Source organism: Erinaceus europaeus, chromosome 4 (assembly GCF_950295315.1).
Source record: "Erinaceus europaeus chromosome 4, mEriEur2.1, whole genome shotgun sequence".
NCBI lineage: Eukaryota > Metazoa > Chordata > Mammalia > Eulipotyphla > Erinaceidae > Erinaceus > Erinaceus europaeus.
Window position 1 is genome coordinate 25,452,507 of NC_080165.1, and position 18,895 is coordinate 25,471,401.

Consider the following 18,895-nt stretch of genomic DNA (forward strand, 5'->3'; position numbering starts at 1 on the left):
TGCCTGCCTGGCACCAAGCCAGCACTAACAAGATTTATTATGAGACACACAGAACACACAAAAGGGGAGCATCACCCCAGGTATCCCAATCCCACCATTTCATTCAGTCTGGACAAGGTGGAAAGTCCAGGAGGAACATTTGCAGTTTCACTGGGGAAAACCTAGGCTGTGGGAGGTTCTACAAGGCCAGCGGGGCTGGGCTGCAGTGGGACTGGGCTTAGTCAGAGTCCAAGCTCCCCCTCCCACCATAATGGTTCTGAGTCAGTTTCCTCATCCTCAGAATCAATGTGGTGAACAAGACCAGTGATTTGCAAACTGTTTTTAGCCACAGAATCTTGGTTCAGATGATCTCTTAAGTGAAGCTGTAAGGAGTCAGATGAATAAGGAGTGAGCACGGGGGGAGGGGGGACTGCAGGGGCCTGAAATGCCACTGACTCCCGACCCCACTGCAGCCTGGCCATCACAGGTCCTCCGGGGTGGGGCTGTCAGAGCTGCACAGCAGGGACAGCAGGTTCAGGGCCGAGACGCCGGGCACGTGGCCGGCACAGACCAGCAGCAGGCGGACCAGGCGCTGCACCATGGCGGCTCGGAAGGCCTCTTTCTGCAGAGAGAGAGGGTGGGGCTGAGGGGGGCCTCTTAGAGCAGTGGTGGCCTTCTAGCCCATGTCCCAGTGCACCCCCACCAAAAAAGCTGCCGGCCATCACCACCACCCAGAGATGCCAGAGTCAGGGGCCCAAGTCCAGGAGGGCAGGTAAACTGTCCGGTCACAGAGACTGCAGAGCTGGGTCCAAATCAGTGCTTGGGGGCATATGCCCCAGAGACACTCCCAGGGCAGAGCGCAGCGCTGGACAGACAGTGCCACCCACAGGGCTTCCTTTAGCAGGGCTTTTGAACTGCTTGCCATCAGCCAGTGCTGCAGGGAGGTGCTCAGAGAGAGCAGAGACGCTCTTGCAAGAACAAGAGTGAGTGTGGCAATGACCTCTCCTGGCCAGCAGACAGCACATCTCCTCCTGCTTCTGCTCCTAAGGTGGGGGTGAGGGTGGGGACACCATCTGACACACGCGGTCAGTCACCCAAACCACAGACCTGGGGCGTCAGCTCCTTGTGCTCTCACTCCGCCAGTGTCACAGTGACCTCAGTGCTCCTGGTGTGGACCCTTCTCTCCCCGTTTCTCCCACAGAATCAGATGCAGCTGCTCCCTCCTCCCTCCTGGATGTGTCTTTCTTTTCTTTCAGCCTATTTATTATAATTTTTTTTTTTAACACAAGACAGAGAGGAAGAGAGTCATAAAATGACTCTGGCATGTTGGATGCCAGGGATCAAACTGGGGACCTGGTGCTTCCAAATTCAGCATCCTGCTCACTGCGCCACCGCCCTAGACTGATGAGAGAGCCGCGCTCCTCAACCTGAGGAGTCTTCACATTTTCCTTTTTCTGTTTTATTTGGTAGGACAGGACAGAGAGAAATTGAGAGGGATGGAGGAGGCAGAGACATCTGCAGAGCTGTTACATCGCTCAAGAAGTGTCTGCTTTGCAGGTGGGGAGTAGGGAGAGGCCCTCAAACCCGGCCTGTACACTGTAACAAGTGCGCCCAACTGGGTGTACACCACTTGGTACACGCCATGCTGGGGACTGAATCTGGGCCGTCATGCTTGGTAGTATCAATACCAATCAATACCTCGCCACTGCACCACCTCCCATCCAGGGACTCCAGGCCGCCCCAGCCCCCAGTGCTTCCTCCTCCTGGTCCAGCACACCCAATCTGGCGCTGCAGCTTGGCCCACAGCTCTCTCCTCCCCACAGCACCCGCAGCTGATCTTATCTAGTCCACGGCTTCTAAGCTGCCTAATTGCCAATGACGCTCGAATTCCATCTCAGCTTCCTGGGGTGCTGGGCGCACGTGCAGCTGCCTGCTGCGTTTCCGAGACAGTAATAGCTACCCCGACTGAGCACGTCCAAAGCTTAAGTCCCTGCTTGTCCCCCAGCCCCACTCCTTCTGCAGGTGCCCAGTTCAGCAGCTGCTCTGCCTCACACTCACACCCAGCCATCAGTTCTGCTGGCTCCACCTTGGAAACACCCAGAACCACAGACCACCACACGGCCCTCTGCGCAGACACCAACGGGCCCAGGCCACTCTGTTCTCTTCTAGGAGGCATTCCTGAACCCGTCTCCCTCACTTTTTTGGAACTGGAGCGCTGTTTAGCTCTGGTTTCTGTTGATGCTGGGGACTGATGCTGGGAACTCTTGAGCCTCAGGCATGAAGGTCTGCTGTGCTATCTCCCCAGTCCCTGGCTCCTTATTTTTGACACTGCCCCCCCCCCTTTAGTATGTGATTTCCCCCAAAGCCACAGGAAGCTCTTAAACTATTATATACGTGTATCTACCACCTGAGAAGGAACTTCATGAGAGAGAGAAGTCTTTGGCACATGAGGCACTGGGGAGCAAACCAGGAGGCTCAGAGATGAATCTTGGGCTCTACTGGTTGAACTATTTCCCCAGGTGCTGGAGGGACCCCTTTCAACACCAGCCAGTTCCTTCCTCTACAGCAGATCTGGCTTTGCTCTGGTAAAAGCCCAGCCTCTCCTTTGGCCCCTGAGCCTCACGCCTCACCTCCCAGGCTCTTCCCTCTGCTGGCTCTCTCCAGCTGAGGCCTCCCTGCAGGACCCTGCCCATGAGGCAAGAATCCCTGCACAGAGCCTGTGCCCTTACTGTATCTCCTGCCTGTGGGCATCTCTCCAGTTCCTTCTCTTGCTGTCAGCTCTCCAAAGACTCTTTTTTGGGGGGCAGAGGAGATGGCATAATGGGTTTGCAAAAAGACTCTCATGCCCAAGGCTTCACGATCCCAGGTTCAATTTCCCCACACCACCATATGCCAGAGCTGAGCAGTGCTCACTCAGTTTAAATACTACCCCATGCTGTCTAAGAGGCAGAGAGTGCTGGACTCATAAGTATGAGGTCCAAATTCAATCCCAGGCATTGCATGTACTGGAGTGATGTTCTGGTTCTCTCGCTCTCCTCTCTCTCGTTAGAAAATAAACATGGGTCATCTAAATACATCAAACATCTACTGAAAGAGCTACAGCAATATATGAACAGCAACACAGTAATAGCAGGGGACTTCAACACCCCACTCTCTCAACTTGACAGATCATCCAGGCAGAAAACCAATAAAGAAACGAGGGAGCTAAATGAAGAGATAGATAAGCTAGAACTACTAGACATTTTCAGAGTAAAAGTTGTGATTTCACCGTTTTCAGCTCATCTTGGATGGAGCTTGAAGAAATCATGTTAAATGAAATTAAGTCAGAAACAGAAGGATGAATATAGGATGATCTCATCACAGGCAGAAGTTGAAAAACAAGATCAGAATAGAAAACACTAAGCAGAACTCGGACTGGAGTTGGTGTACTGCACCAAAGTAAAAGACTCTGGGGTGGGGGTGAGGGTCCTGGAACAGGATGGCAGAGGACCTAGTGGGGGTTGTACTGTTGCATGGAAAATGAGAAATGTCATGCATGTACAAACTATTGTATTTACTATCGACTGTTAAACATTAATCCCCCCCAAAAGATATAAAAATAAAATAAAGTAAAAAAGAAACATAGGTTCTATAAGACCAGCAAGAGCCTATAAGAGCCAAGAAAGAACTCCGCTGGGGGAACCCCATGCCACTGTGTGTTCCGTCAGCTACAGAATGGTGGCAAGAATCCCTGTCTGTAAAGGTCTCAGAAGAGGGGAAGTTAAGAGTCGATTACGGGAAGAGCACAAAGGAAAACACAGCAGGTGTGAGAGTGATGCTTCACCTGAGGCAGTGCCAGGTCTGCTTTGGGGAGGCCTGCAGCTGGCGGGGAAGACAGTGAGCCACCAGCCTTCTGGAACGTAGTTCTCTGGCTAGGAGACACCCAGGACCTGGTATGCCCCACCACCTCATGGCCATGCAAGGAACTACACACCCAGCACAAGGTGAACTGGCCACACTCATCAGCTCTGTGGAGTCAAGACTGTGAGGTCACATCCCCTTTCAGAGACCAGGAAAAGAAGGATGTGTGAGGAGGGGCTGGGAAGCCAGTCAGAGGCTTTGTGAGTGTTTCAACATGTGACTGACAACACCAGCCTTCTCACTGGGGCTCCAGCTCCTCAGATATGGGGGGTGGGCACTTCAGGGGCACCCCTGGCCTCTGGGCCTGGTCTGTGAGGTCAAAACAACTGTCTAGGCCAGGGCTTTGCAAAAGCTTCCTTTTTATAAATACAGGGTAACCGAGAAGGAGAAATACCACAGCACTGCTCCACATTCTTTGCATGGTGCTGAGGACTTGAAGCTGGGTCCTGGTGCACGGTAACAAGTGAGCTATCTCTTGCCCCCCACCCCCGACTTATCCACAGACCCTAGGATGGGAATCCCTGGACTCGGTGATGGTGGAGCTGAGTGCTGACTCAGTTCTCTTCGCCTTTGGGGGCAAGTACAACACTCACAATAGAGATGAGACAACTCTTTTTTTTTGTTCCTTTCACCAGAGCACTGCTCAGCTCTGGCTTATGGTGGTGCAGGGGATTGGAGACAACTCTTCAAAATGACCTTCAAAGTAGTTCAACTGATCAAGCGTGTTGCACAGGTGGGGCAGCCCAGGCCCTAGGGCCCCTCAATGTGTTTCCAAGAGTGAGCAGTTTTACTCCTGTCAAGGGCTCATATCATAAAGTCATGAAGATTTATTCTACCCAAAGGCTGAAGCCAGGAGCCTCGCAGCAGCATGGAACTATAATGCTGGCTCACACAAGGGTCCCCATGCGAGAAGCACCAACAGCCAATTACCCATCCAACCCCCACCTTGAAACTGGACAAAGTCTGCCACCCAGGAGTTAAAGGGGTGCTGTTATGAGTTGGGGGACACAAAGTAGGTGGTTAATGAGACAGACAAGGCTCCTGGCCTCACGGCACTTATACCCCAGTGGGAGAATGAAGTAGCAACATGGACCCCCAAACACATACACGTGACTTAGTTGTGAGGAGAGAGAATACAAAAGCAAAAGAACCAAGTGAGCACCCGGCAAGTAAGAAGCACTCAGCTTAACATACATGTTGCCCCACCTTGCCCTGTGGAAGTTTAGGGTGGCACCCTCCCCCAGGATGTGCCTGTGCACAGAGGAGCAGTCACTGGCTCACTTGGGAGCCCAGGCCCTGCCCACCATCCCAGCGCCCTCACCTCCAGGTCGCAGAACAGCAGGGGGCTCCGGTAGGTGCGGGCCAGCCTCTCCACAGTGCTGAGGTGAACGCTGCAGTGGTGCTCCCGTCCAGCTGCCAAGAAATGTTGAGTGCTCCAGACCATCAACTCTGCTACCCAGCAAGCCCTGGGCAAGGAAAGACACACCCTACCCCTGGGCCTCTGGTTTCTTACTAGTCAGCAGGTGACACTCTTTTCACCTTTTTTTCAAGACAGAAAATCAGGTTGGGGGCCAGGAAATAGCTCACCTACTAAAGTCTATGCATTACTGTGCACATGCTCTGGGTTCAAGCCCCAGTGTCACACACGAATACCAAAGATAGCACCAGGGAAGCCCAAGGATGGTAGAGTGATGCTGTGTGCCTCTCCCCATCAAATAAAAGAATAAAAGAAAAGGGGGCCAGGCGGTAGTGCAGTGGGTTAAGCACACATGGCGCCAAGTGTAAGGATCAGCATAAGGATCCTGGTTTGAGCCCCTGGCTCCCCACCTCTGGGGGGGGGGGGTCGCTTCACAAGCGGTGAAGCAGGTTTGCAGTCTCCCCCTCCTTTCTTGATTTTTCTCTGTCCTATCCAACAACAACGACAGCAGTAACAACAACAATGACAAACAACAAGGGCAACAAAAGGAAAAAATAGTCTCCAGGAGCAGTGCATTTTTAGTGCTGGTACTGAGTGCCAGCAATAACTCAGGCAAAAAAGAAAAAAAGAAAAAAACTGAGCTGGAGACATTGTTCGTAGTATGACATATTTGAGCACAACATCATAAAATATAATAAAGAGAGTCGGGCAGTAGCGCAGCGGGTTAAGTGCATGTGGCGCGAAGCACAAGGTCTGGCATAAGGATTCTGGTTCCCAGCTCCCCACCTGCAGAGGAGATGCTTCACAAGTGGTGAAACAGGTCTGCAGGTGTCTCTCTTTCTCTCCCTGTCTTCCCCTCCTCTCTCCATTTCTCTCTGTCCTACCCAACAACGACGCCATCAATAACAACAACAATAAAACAAGGGAATAAATATTAAAAAAAGAAAAATATATAATAAATTCAGGTTGGAGATATTTTATAAGTGCTCTATAAAAACAGGAGTCTCCTCATCTATAAAATAAGGATAAAATATGCCTACTAGCTATCTACAAAATGGAGACTTTCCCCAACTCTTCATCTGCACTATTCCAGCCTTTGGGTTCATGATTAGTCAACAATTTGTTTGGCTTTATATATTAACTCTCTTTTTCAGCCACCAGGTTCCAGATGCTAGCATGGTGCCAACCAGACTTCCCTGGATAGACAACCCCACCAATATGTCCTGGAGCCCCGCTTCGCCAGAGCCCCGCCCCACCAGGGAAAGAGAGAGACAGACTGGGAGTATGGATCAACCTGTCAATGCCCATATTCAGCGGGGAAGCAATTACAGAAGCCAGACCCTCCACCTTCTGCATCCCATAATGACCCTGGGTCCATACTCCCACAGGGTTAAAGGATAGGAAAGCTATTGGAGGAGGGAATGGGATACGGAGTTCTGGTGGTGAAAACTGTGTGGAGTTGTGCCCTCTTATCCTATGGTTTTCTCAGTGTTTCCTTTTTTATATAAAAAAAAAGATAATGGGGGGGGTTGGTGGCACACCTGGTAAAGTGCACATACTGCTCCTTTCACGAGCAGTGAAGTAGGTCTGCAGGCATCTACCTATCCATCTCCATCTACCCCTCCTCTCTCAATTTCTCTGTCATATTGATAAGATAGAAACTAGGGTAAGTGACCTACCCAGGCTCCGGTAGCTAAAAATATGGGAAACAGGCAGTCGGGCAGTAGCGCAGCGGGTTAAGCGCTGGTGGCGCAAAGTGCAAGGACCAGCATAAGGATCCCGGTTCGAGCCCCTGGCTCCCCACCTGCAGGGGAGTCGCTTCACAAGCGGTGAGGCAGGTCTGCAGGTGTCTATCTTTCTCTCCCCCTTTTCTGTCTTCCCCTCCTCTCTCCATTTCTCTCTGTCCTATTCAACAACGACGACATCAAGAACAACAACAATAACTACAACAATAAAACAACAAGGGCAACAAAAGGGGATAAATAAAATTAAAAAAAAAAACAAACTTCTAAAAAAAAATATATGGGAAACAGGGTGGCCCAGGAGGTGGCAGAGTGGGTAGAGCACTGGACCTGTCCTGCATGGGATCAAGTTCAGGCAACAACAAGGGCAACAAAATGGGAAAATGGCCTCTAGGAGCAGTGGATTTGTACTGCAGGCACTGAGCCCAGTGATAACCCTGGAGGGAAAAAAAATAATAAAAAGCTGTCGAAGGTAAAACATTAATTCCCCAATAAAGAATTAAAAAATAATAATAATAATAAAAGAGAGGAAGGCAGAATCCAAACTGCAGAATACTTTGTGCCTTTACATGAGTCTGGATTTGATGCTGAAAGTCGTCGAGGACCGCTACTCATGTCAGGAGGGGCTGCTTATATTTGCTTCTTTAAATCTAATTGATTTATTTTCTGTGGTGCCAGGGAATGAACTTAGGTCCCAGAGCATGTGCTGCCTTCATGGGCAGATGTTTTTCTTCCTTCTCATTTTAGAGAAATGAAGAGAAGGAGAGACACACAGCATTGCTCCCCCACTCATGGTGCTCCCACGCGGTGCTAGGGCTCAAACCCAGGGCCTCACACATGGCAGGATGCATATTCCACCAGGTGAGTGATCTCAGCTGTGCTTTTCTTTTTCTTTTTTTTTTTTTTTCCTCCAGGGTTATTGCTGGGCTCGGTGCCTGCACCATGAATCCACCGCTCCTGGAGGCCATTTTCCCCCCTTTTTGTTGCCCTAGTTGTTGCAGCCTCGTTGCGGTTATTATTGCCATTGTTGACGTTGCTTTGTTGTTGGATAGGACAGAGAGAAATGGAGAGAGGAGGGGAAGGCAGAGAGAGAGGGGAGAGAAAGATAGACACCTGCAGACCTGCTTCACCGCCCGTGAAGCGACTCCCCTGCAGGTGGGGAGCCGGGGGCTCGAACCGGGATCCTTACGACGGTCCCTGCGCTTTGCACCACGTGCGCTTAACCCACTGCGCCACTGCCCGACTCCCTGCTTTTATTTTTCATCATCATTATTATTTATATTGTCATCAGGGTTATCATTGGAGCTTGGCATCTGTAAGACACTCCCAGTGGCCTTCCCCCCCACCTCCCTTCATCTGATAGGAAAGACAGCAACTGAGAGCGTTTGGAGGTTCTAGTAGGGAAGTGCAGCTACTCCTATACCCTCCACCGAAGAACAGTCCACCTCTATTTGGAGAAGGCTGGCCTCTTCAACAGAGCGCACAGCTTCAGGAGTGACGCGCACGGAGCAGTGAGGGAGGAACGGGACACCCGCCTAGCCAGTCAAGCCAACCCTGACGGTCAGTGGGGTGTCAGGAGTTGCAGCCAGATCACCCTCACATGCAGAGAGAGAAACTGAGAGAGAAAGGGAAGATGGGGGAAGAGAGAAAGAGACCTGGAGCACCACTTCACTGCTTATGAAGCTTCCCCTGCAGGTGAAGAGCGGAGGCTTGAGCATGGTAATGTGTGCACTCTGCTGGGTGTGCCACCACCTAGTCCATCTCAGAAGCACTTTTAGAAATGCCCAACAAGTTAGGTTCTGTATCCTGTTCTTCCCACCCCTCAGGCTGCCTTAGCAAGTCGTTTACTGGAAGGCCCAGTCATAGCTCGTGGGGTGGGGTGCAGTGGGGTATACACTTACCACCAGTAGTGAGGAAGACCACCTTCCCCAAGAAGAAGGTGGCATCCACATGGTGCAGGGACTTCTCCACATTCTGTAGGCTGAGTAGTCAGGCCAGGGTAAGAAAACACACTTGATAAAACCTTAAAACAGAGAAAGCAGAGCTCCTCCCCATAGGCCCCTCCCCCCCCAATCTCAGAGGGACAGAGGATAAAATGAGGATGACAAGAAAAAGCCCGAGAGGAATGTTTTCTCTTTTCGTGAACCAAAGGTTAATTCAACATAAGAGAAAATATAGCACTACTCTTCCATATACATGACTGTTCTACCAGAGGCCCCAGGTTCAAGTCTCAGCACAATCAGACGCCAGAGCTAAGCAGTGCTCTGGTGTCTGCCTCTGTCTCTCTTTCTCATAAAGGAAAACATGTTTCTCCTCTATACAAGGGCACTTTGATGCTCTGGGCCAAGGCTTTTAGACACTGATGTCCAGTATGTGATGGGGGGAAACTGCTATCTTCTGGACAAACGTCACCCTGGTCAAGATTCAAGATGAGGTTTCAGCCTAGGTAAGACCCGAGGCCAACGGCAATGATGACCCTGCCTCTAAGTCTGGCTGCAGAACAAGATCTCTGCAAAGGCTGGTGGACAGAGCTGGTCTCATCAAGACCAAGAGACCTGCAGGGTCAAGACTCAAGCAGTCACAGTAATGTTCACTTTCTCTGTGGCTGACGAGCTCCAGTAGGCCAGCCAGCAAGTCTGGAGCTAATCCTGATGCTCTGCATCCTTGGTGTCACCCTGCCCTGAGTTCCCAGATGTTCTGGCGACATCCTCCCTTAACCCCACCACGTGACCAGGGGTCTGCCTTGCTTTCTGAGTTGGGTCCTGTACACCCGCAGGAGGGGGAAGGTCAACCCCCTTTCTGCAAGGCCCAGACTGGCTGCAGTCCTGCCCCTAGGGGTGCCAGACCCATAAGGAGGCCAGGCCCCACTGTCACTGCTTCGGTTCCACACTTGTCTGGGCACTGGACACACTAAGCTCCTCCCACACTTTAACCCTTCGCCTGGAACACTTTACTCATTCCCGTCTTCAGCTGGCTAACTCCTCACCTGTCAGAAGTAACCTTCACTAGAAATTTTTCTGACCTAAGTCCTGAGCATCAGGTCTTGTGGAGGCTCTCACATTCCAGCATTCCTTCTTTTACAGGAAGTATAACTGCCTACTCACAGGTCTAGCCTCCTCTCAGTGGGCTATCAGACAAGGGTCTGCTTTGTACATATCTGTGTCTACTGCCAGGGGGACAAGCTAGGTCTTGGAGAGCATAAGCTAAGTGTCAGACAACACTGCTCGTGGCTTTGCCAGTCAAATACCACATATTAGCTGCTAGCTGCCCCTCCCCATCCTCTATGCCACCCCCAGGAAGCCTGTTAGTCTCAGACAATTCTTCTCATTACAAGTGAGGTCACACCCCCAGCAAGCCCCTAAGCCAGGTCTACCCTCCGGCTCACCTGTACTTGCTGTGAAGGTTAATCACAAACACAATCAGGTCAATCCGGGGCCGATTCCCACTGGAGGGCAGAGGGAGGGAGTTGGCCAAGTGGCTGAAAAACAGGTAATGACGGGGCTAAGGATAGACATCCCCACATCACAGTGGCGGATCACAGGCTGCCCTTCCCAGAGGAAGAGGCTGTTCAGGGCGTGGTGGTGGCCATGCACCTCAGGTGCTAGGGGCAAGAGCTGGCTCTATCCCGATCATTCCTGGCTGACTCCCTCCCAAGGGGCTTTGTTTAGTAACCACCTGGGGGGGGCGTGGTCGACTGGAAACAGGTGAAGGAGGAGGTGTCTCATGGCGCCAAGCGCTCAGGACAAGACAGGCAGATCATGGGAGTCCCCAGGCCGGGTGTTGCCACGTTCTTGGCCGTGAAGGGCTCAGCCCCCCACCCCACAGCGTCGGCGAGGCCGCCTCAAGTATTAGGACAACGACCTGAATATGTGGACAAGCCCCTGCCCGTGTCTCTCCGCCACTTACACCTTCAGCTCGGAGGGGCAGTCCTCCTTGATCATGGACTCGGCCAGCTGCTGCAGAAGAGCGTCCTCCGCGCCCACCAGCTGCTCGGGGGAGGGGGGGCGTGATTGACAGCTACCCGCAGCCGCCGCGCAGGGCCGCGGGTCCCAGGTGGGCGTCCCGCCCCGCCACCCGCCCGCCGCCTCCCTCGCCCGCCGCCTTCCCCGCCCGCCGGTCCCGGGCCGCGGGCCTCGGCCTCCCGCGGAGACCGCGCTCAGGAGAGAGCCGCTGAGGGGCAGCCGGAATGGAAAGCGGGCGCCGCCGCCAAGTCTACCAAGACAGCGGCCGTGTTCAGGCTGGGCAGCTGGTCCAGAGGCCGCAGCACCGACATGGCTGCTCCCGCCGCGCGCCGCGCCTTCAAACAGCTCGCAGGCCCGCCCCCAGCACGTCCGGGGTCACGTGACCCTCCCTGGGCGGGGCCTCCTTAAAGGAACCGCTACTGACTTCCTCCTGCACTGGCCCAGGTGCTTAAGGTGTCTGTGCTTAGGACAGGTTGTTCCCCTCCCCTCCCGTCCCCTCCCTTCGCGTCCCCTCCCTTCCAGTCCCCTTCCCACCTTTCTCTCTTCTCTTCTCTTTCCTTCTCTCTCTCTCTCTTTTTAATTATCTTTATTTTTGGATAGAGATAGCCAGAAATCGAGAGGGAAGGGGAAGATAGAGAGGGAGAGAGACAGAGAGATACCTGCAGCCCTGCTTCACCACTCGCAAAGCTTTGCCATTGCAGATGGGTACGGGGACTGGAACCCAGGTCTTTGTGCATTGTAACATGCCTTCAACCTGGTGCACCACCACCTGGCCATATAATATTTATTAATTTATTTTAACAGAGCACTGCTCAGCTCTGGTTTATGGTGGTGCAGAAACTGAACTTGGGACTTTGGAGCCTCAGGCAGCATGAGAGTCTCTTTGCATAACCATTATGCTATCTACTGCCATCTACTCACACCCAACACCACATAATCTTAGGGGTTTTGTTTGTTTGTTTGTTTGTTTTCTGTCACTAGGGTTATCACTGGGGCTCCGTGCCTGCACTATGAATTCACTGCTCCTGGAGGCTATTTCCCCCTTTTGTTTCCCTTGTTGTTATTGTTGTCATTGCTGTTGTTGTTGGACAGGACAGAGAGAAATTGAGAGAGGAGGGGAAGACAGAGAGGGGGAGAGAAAGATAGACACCAGCAGACCTGCTTCATGAACTGCTTGTGAAGCGACCCCCCTGCAGGTGGGGAACAGGGGCTCCAACCGGAATCCTTACACTGGTCCTTGCATTTCGCCACTTGCGCTTAATCCGCTGCGCTACTGCCTGCCCACCCCCATTCCTTCTCTCTTTTATTTATTTATTTATTTATTTATTTAATATTTATTTATTTTCCCTTTTGTTGCCCTTTTTATTGTTGTAGTTATTATTGTTGTTATTGATGTCATTGTAGTTGGATAGGACAGAGAGAAATGGAAAGAGGTGGGGAAGACAGAGAGGCGGAGAGAAAGGTAGACACCTGCAGACCTGCTTCACCGCCTGTGAAACAACTCCCTTGCAGGTGGGGAGCCGGGAGATCGAACCAGGATCCTTATGCCGGTCCTTGTGCTTTGTGCTTAACCCGCTGCGCTACCACCGGACTCCCCCTTTCCTTCTCTTTTCTCTTCTCTTCTTCTCTCTTCTTTTCCTTTTATGATGATAAGATTTTCCCAGGTCTTTTTTTAAAATTTTATTTATTGTATGGAGAGACAGAAATTGAGGGAAGGGATAGGGAGAGAGGGAGAGAGGAGAGACACTTGCAGCCCTGCTTTGCTGCTCCTGAAGCTGCACTCCCTCCCCCGCATGGTAACATGTTGAACTGAGTCAGGTACCAGCACCATCCCCAGGACAGGCCTTTCATTTCACATTTGGAAGAAGGAAAGTGTTAAGTGACAAATTTGTTTATTTTTACTCTTTCACACTCATCTACCACATTTATGATTCCTTTCAAACCTTTACCTCACCAGTAATGTGCAATCTTTACCATACTTAGTGACCTGGTGTTAACACCCTACTCCACTTCCTTGCCACAACATCATGAATGGTACAAAGGGGGAGTTTCAAGAGTGGTGGAGTAATGCTGTGGTGTCTCTCCCTCTCTCTGGAGTAGAAAAAAAAGGGGGGGGAGATTTGTTGGGAGAAGGGCAAATGCCTGCAGTCTGGTGTGGAGGAAATACACACACATACACACAACCCCCTAGAAACTGACCACTATCACAACCAGGACAAGCCACTGTGCTCCCTCACAGAGATTACTGGCTCCTGGTCTCCACTCTGGAACCCAAGACCACAGAGCACTAGAGACATCTTCTTACAGCAGAAGTCAGAGCAGCCACATCTCTGGTCCAAACCCACCAGCAGTTTCTGTTTCATTCAGCATCTGCTGCAAACACCTTCTGTGGTCTCTGTGTATCCAGGCCCCTGAAAATCTCTCTGGTCACTCATTCATTCTCAGCAGTGACTCTTTTACCAATTTGTAGGGCAGATACAGTGCCCCAGCCTGAAAGTACAGACGAATCAGACAGTATTGATCTTCTGAGCCCACAGGCTGGCCTGGGGTGGGGAGGCACTGGAGATAAGAAGTGTATAGTCTCACCTAAACCCTTCTCACTGCAGTGAATTCAACTTTACCAGTGAGTTACCTTCCTACCACTGATTTCCCCTCTTTCCATCTCTCTCTCTTTCTGCAGAGCCAGGACCTTGCACATATGCATTTTCACCACTTCTGGGCTGCTTTGTCATTGAGGCAGAGATACACAGAGAGCAGATGAGAACCCACAGCATGGGAATTTCCCCCTAGAGCTGTGGCACTCCATGTTGTTGTGCCAGGACTCAAACCAGGGCCTTGAACAGGGTGAGGCATGTGCCCTACCCTCTGAACTAGCCCTCCTGCCCTGGGCATATTTTAATAGAATCCAAGCAGATTGGGAGGTGGTGCAGTGGATAAAAGCATTGGACTCTCAAGCATGAGGTCCTCAGTTTGATGCCTGGTCTCGTGTGCCAGAGTGATGCCATTTGGTTTGAGAATATGTTGAGAACAGCTCAGCCGCAAGACCTCTAGTCATCCGCTTTACTAGATAAAACTGCACATGTTCTCTTTTTCCTTCTCTCTCATTTATATTTAGTTTCCCTTTTGTTGCCCTTGATTTTTATTGTTATTGTCGTTGTTATTGATGTCGTCGTTGTTGGATAGGACAGAGAAATGGAGAGAGGAGGGGAAGACAGAGTGGGGAGAGAAAGATAGACCCCTGCAGACCTGCTTCACAGATTGTGAAGAGACTCCCCTGCAGGTGGGGAGCTGGGGGCTGGAACCGGGATCCTTAAGCCGGTCTTTACACTATGTGCACTTAACCGGCTGTGCTACTGCCCTATTCCCCTTGTCTCTCATTTATAAAGAATTAACTCTTATAAAATAAATAAATTACTTTCTTAGGTGTGGGATGTGAAGAGGAGGTGAGAATGCTTCCAAAAGTCTCATTCAGAGCAGCTGCAAAGACCAAGTTGACTGAGAGCGAGGAGGTGCAGCGCGCAAGTGGCGAGCAGGAGAGAACCAATAGCACGAGAACCTTCTCCAGAGCTGGGGCTCTTCATGCTGTGTCAGGGCTCAGACCAGGGCCTTGCGCAGGGCGAAGCATGTGCCCTACTCACTGAGCTAACCCAGAGTTGGTAGGGTCAACACAGGACCAGTGCTTTTCCCAGAGGCCTCTGTGGAACCCAGAAATCTCCAGGCAGGAGGGAGCAGAGAAACCAACCACCACTCAGCAGGACAGTGTTAGCTTTACCTCTGCTACCTATTGGGCTTCCTTTAAGCTTTCAAGGGGATAGAGAATCTCGCCAGGGGTTGACCCTGTAAAGCACATGCTATTCCATGCATGAAGACACAGGTTCAGACTCTGTAGCCGCAGGCTGGAATAGTGCTGCACACGTTTCTTCCTTTCTCCTCTCATTCTATTTCTCAACCTCTACCATAAAAACAAAAAAGTAACTGGGGGCCAGGTGGTAGCGCAGCGGATTAAGCGCACATGGTACAAAGCACAAGGACTGGTGTAAGGATCCCAATTCAAGCCCCTGGTTCCCCACCTGCAGGGGAATCACTTCACAGGCAATGAAGCAGGTCTGCAGGTGTCCATCTTTCTCTCCCCATCTCTGTCTTCCCCATCTCTATCCATTTCTCTCTGTCCTATACAACAACAACAAAAGCAATAACAATAACAACAACAACAAGGACAACAAAAATGGGGAAAAAATGGTCTCCAGGAGCAGTGGATTTGTAGTGCAGGCACTGAGCCCCAGCAATAACCCTGGAATAAAAAAAGGGGGTCGGACGGTAGTGGGGTTTGAGCCCCGGCTCCCCACCTGCAGGGGATCACTTCACAATTGGTGAAGCAGGTCTGCAGGTGTCTATCTTTCTCTCCTCGTTTCTGTCTTCCCCTCCTCTCTCCATTTCTTTTTGTCCTATCCAACAATGACATCAATAACCACTACAAAAGAAAAAACAAAAAAAAAGCAAGGGCAACAAGAGGAAAAAAAAAAAAAAAGCCTCCAGGAGCAGTGAAGTGCAGGCACCGAGCCCCAGCAATAACCCTGGACAAGTGCCCACCAGGAAGAGTGGAACTGTGGGAGTTGTGCAGGCACTGAATCCCTGCGATAACCCTGGTGGCAACAAATAAGCAAACCAAAGTAATTCCACTCATTTTTATAATATAGGTGAGTGAATCAAGTGAATTTAGGGGAAAAAAAAATGAAAGTAACCAAACTGACTCTCAGACTGTGCAGGCTGTGGTCATCAGAAGGGGAGGGAAGGTGGGGTGCCTTTACTGTAATGACACTGGAACTTTGGTGGAGGGTGTGGGGGTTGTATACACACACAATACATTAGTGTGAAACTGTATCCCTAATATTGCACTGTAAACCAGTATTAGAGCAGGAAGAAGAAGCATGTGGCTGAAACAATGTCTAAAAGTCACTGATGATGGGAGTTGGGCGGTAGCACAGTGGGTTAAGCTCAGGTGGTGCGAAGCGCAAGGACTGGCGCAAGGATCCCAGTTCAAGGCCCCAGCTCCCCACCTGCAGGGGAGTCACTTCAGAAGTGGTGAAGCAGGTCTGCAGGTGTCTCTCTTTCTCTCCCCCTTTATGTCTTCCCCTCCTCTCTCGATTTTTCTCTGACCTGTCCAACAACGACGACATCAATAACTACAACAATAAAACAAGGGCAACAAGAGGGAATAAATAAATAAAAGTTAAAAAAAAAAGTCACTGATGACTTTTTATTTTATAAATACAGAAGGGAATTGAGAGGGAAGGGCAAGTAGAAAGGAAGGGAGAGAGATGTCTGAAGCACTGCTTCACCCCTTGTAAAGATTTTCCCCTCCAGGTGGGGATGGAGGGGTTTGAATCTTAGGTAACAAGTGTCCTCCACCGGGAGGGGTACGGTTCGGCCCACACTGATCAATGTTTTTAAAGAGGGGATTAGAGAGAGCGAGAGCGAGAGCAAGAGAGAGAGAGAGAGAGAGGGAGGACGGCACAGAAGTTTCCTTCATTGTGAGGACCAGGCTTGTACCTGGGTCGCATACATGGCAAAGCAGAGTGCTATCCAGGTGTGCTATTTTGCTGGCCCCACTGATCAAAGTGGTTTTAAACAGAGGTTTTGTTTGTTTGTTTGTTTGATTGATTTTTGTTTTTATGAGAAAGAGTAGATACAGAGGAAAAAATACTGAGAGAAGAGACCAGAACACTGCTCAGTTCTGGCTTATGGTAGTGCTGGGGATTGAACCTAGGACCTCAGAGCCTCTTGAAAGTTTTTTCCATAAAGGCATAACCATTATGCTGTCTCCCCAGCCCTAAACAGAGTTGTTTCTGTAAGAGTAATAGAGAGAGAGCAGAGCCCTGCTCCAGTATGTGGTTAACAGGGATGGATCTGGGCCCTCAAGCATGCGAATCCTGTGCTCTACCTGTGGGCCACCTGTCTCCACTGATGCTTAGCTGGTTGATTATAGTGTAGCTGACACAGATCAAACTGCAAGTGTGGAGAGATAACAAAATGATTATGAGGCTCCAAGGTCTCAGGTTCAATCTCCCACACCACCATAAACCAGAGCTGACTGGTGCTCTGGTAAAATAAAAAATAAAACAAACAAGCTGCACATAGTTCAAGTGTACAGTTGGATAACTCTTGATGTATGTGTGTGCCTAGGAAACTCCCACCCCAGCGACACACGACATACCCATCACTCCCCATCTTCTCCACATTCCTTCCCGGCTCCCCTCTGCCCGCCCACCCAGCTGTCTGAAAGCACTTTGACACTTTGACGTTTCTGCTCAGAATAATCCCGCCCTGCAAACCACACAGATAAACAGATAAACAAGCGGCGTGTTGATACGTGTTGATACATCCAGCAACATTAGTAGACAGTCAAAGCTTTGCATGAACAACAGAAATGGGGCTAAGTGACCTGGGAGGTGACCCAGCATGTAGAGCACCTGACTTGCAAGCACAAAGTCCCAAATTCAATCCCTGACACCGCGTGTGCTAGAGTGACACTCTAGCTGTCTTATTCATAAACAGGTTTTTTTTTTAAAGAAAGAAACTCGGCACAAAGGGGGATGTACTGCGTGGCTTCATTTATGTGGAAGACAAATGCAGGTGCAATTGCTCTGTGGCATCAGGTCAGTGGGGGCCTCTAGATAGAAGGTTGATAGGCAGAGGTAGGAGAGAACATTCTGGATAATGGAGACACAATTTGGGAGGGGCTTGCACAGATAAATAGAGGAAAAACTACCACTTAAGATTTGTACTTTGGGAGAGGGTACGTCACAGAATTTTGGTTGTTGGCGTGGTGTGGAACCCCACCCCAACAATATCATAATCTTGTAAACCATTACTAAATCACTAATAAAAAGAAAGAGATTGGTACTACTTTGTGCCCCCAGGGATCTCAGTTAACAAACCCTGTGAACTCAGACTCACTCCCCTGGCCCCACATGTGCTAGAGAAGAACCCCACCCTTGCAGGGCCCCAGATGGTCACAGAGGTAGCAGGGATGGGGCCTTTCCCACCTGCTGACCTGGGGTTCTGGGAATAAACTCCCAGTGGCCTCTTTCTGCCCTGTGAGCCCCTGGAGCTGCTCTCCTCCTGATACCAGGCATTGCTGCTTATGGGGGGCCCATTGGGCAGCTGCCATTTTGCGGATTCTGTCTGTCATGCAGGAGGGCAAACCCAGGGTGTAAAGGTGACCCTGACGCCACTCCTGTCTCCAGCTTCATCACTGAGAAGGCTGTCTTGCCTCTCTAGTGATGGTTCTGCACCCACCCAGCTGGGGACTAAAGGGAAGCATGTAGGGGCACTCATCGCCTGGGACCCCTGATTGTCTTAGACTGCACCCAAACCAGGGGCTTCAGGGGCTGGTGAGGTAGGATATGGGGGAACCTAGCAGAAAGGCCAGGTTCAGGCTCAGACCTATGTGACCTTGAATGAGGAGTGAATGAACTACTGGCATCTGGTGCATAGTAAATGGGACACTGGACCAGTGTGTCCACGCCCTCAGTCTTGCTTCTTCCCCCTAAAACATGACTCTCAAACACCACTTTTATGTCATTGCCCACTTGCCAGGGATCCTTATTTCACCCTTCCCTCCAGAGGCAAGCTCCCACCCCCTCCTCATGATCTCAGCTGGGGTCCTCTCTGCTCCAGGTTGCAGAGACTGGGTGACTCCCATCCCTCCCTGAGGCCCACCTCCCTCCCCCCAGCCCTGCCTGTCATCTCTGTACCATGTGCAAGCAGTGCCAGGGATTCAGAAGACAAAGCTGGTTGCTAGGACAACGGAAGAGAAAGCCCTTGCTCTGCCAGGCTGCTGATTGGCTGAGAGCGGTCCCACCTCCCACAATTCTGGGGCTGGGGGGGCAGCA

General features: G+C 50.9%; 1 protein-coding gene across 3 annotated transcripts; it reads right to left on the bottom strand.

The window, feature by feature from the left end:
* CENPM (centromere protein M) lies at window positions 1-11,367 on the bottom strand. Of its 3 annotated transcripts, XR_009549421.1 has the most exons (7): window positions 11,255-11,367; window positions 10,945-11,024; window positions 10,424-10,516; window positions 8,940-9,019; window positions 5,201-5,292; window positions 1,087-1,236; window positions 480-601 (listed from the first exon to the last, which is right to left on the bottom strand). XR_009549421.1 is itself a non-coding variant. In XM_007523430.2 (6 exons), exons 1-6 carry the CDS (start codon window positions 11,309-11,311, stop codon window positions 461-463), a joined length of 543 nt encoding a protein of 180 aa, XP_007523492.1. In that variant the 5' UTR covers window positions 11,312-11,367; the 3' UTR covers window positions 1-460. The 3 variants fall into 3 exon arrangements, 2 of the variants coding, with proteins under 2 accessions (XP_007523492.1, XP_060045042.1); XM_007523430.2 differs by lacking the exon at window positions 1,087-1,236 and having other exon boundaries at window positions 1-601; XM_060189059.1 differs by lacking the exons at window positions 480-601; window positions 1,087-1,236 and having other exon boundaries at window positions 5,216-5,345.
* Window positions 11,368-18,895: the final 7,528 nt, after the last annotated feature.

Coding starts and splice junctions, on each gene's coding strand:
- CENPM (XM_007523430.2), bottom strand. CDS start 11,311: ATGTCGGTGCTGCGGCCTCTGGACCAGCTGCCCAGCCTGAACACGGCC. Junction 10,517..10,944: donor TGCCCCTCCGAGCTGAAGGT/GTAAGTGGCGGA, acceptor CCTGTTTTTCAG/CCACTTGGCCAACTCCCTCC. Junction 602..5,200: donor TGCTGTTCTGCGACCTGGAG/GTGAGGGCGCTG, acceptor CTCTCTCTGCAG/AAAGAGGCCTTCCGAGCCGC.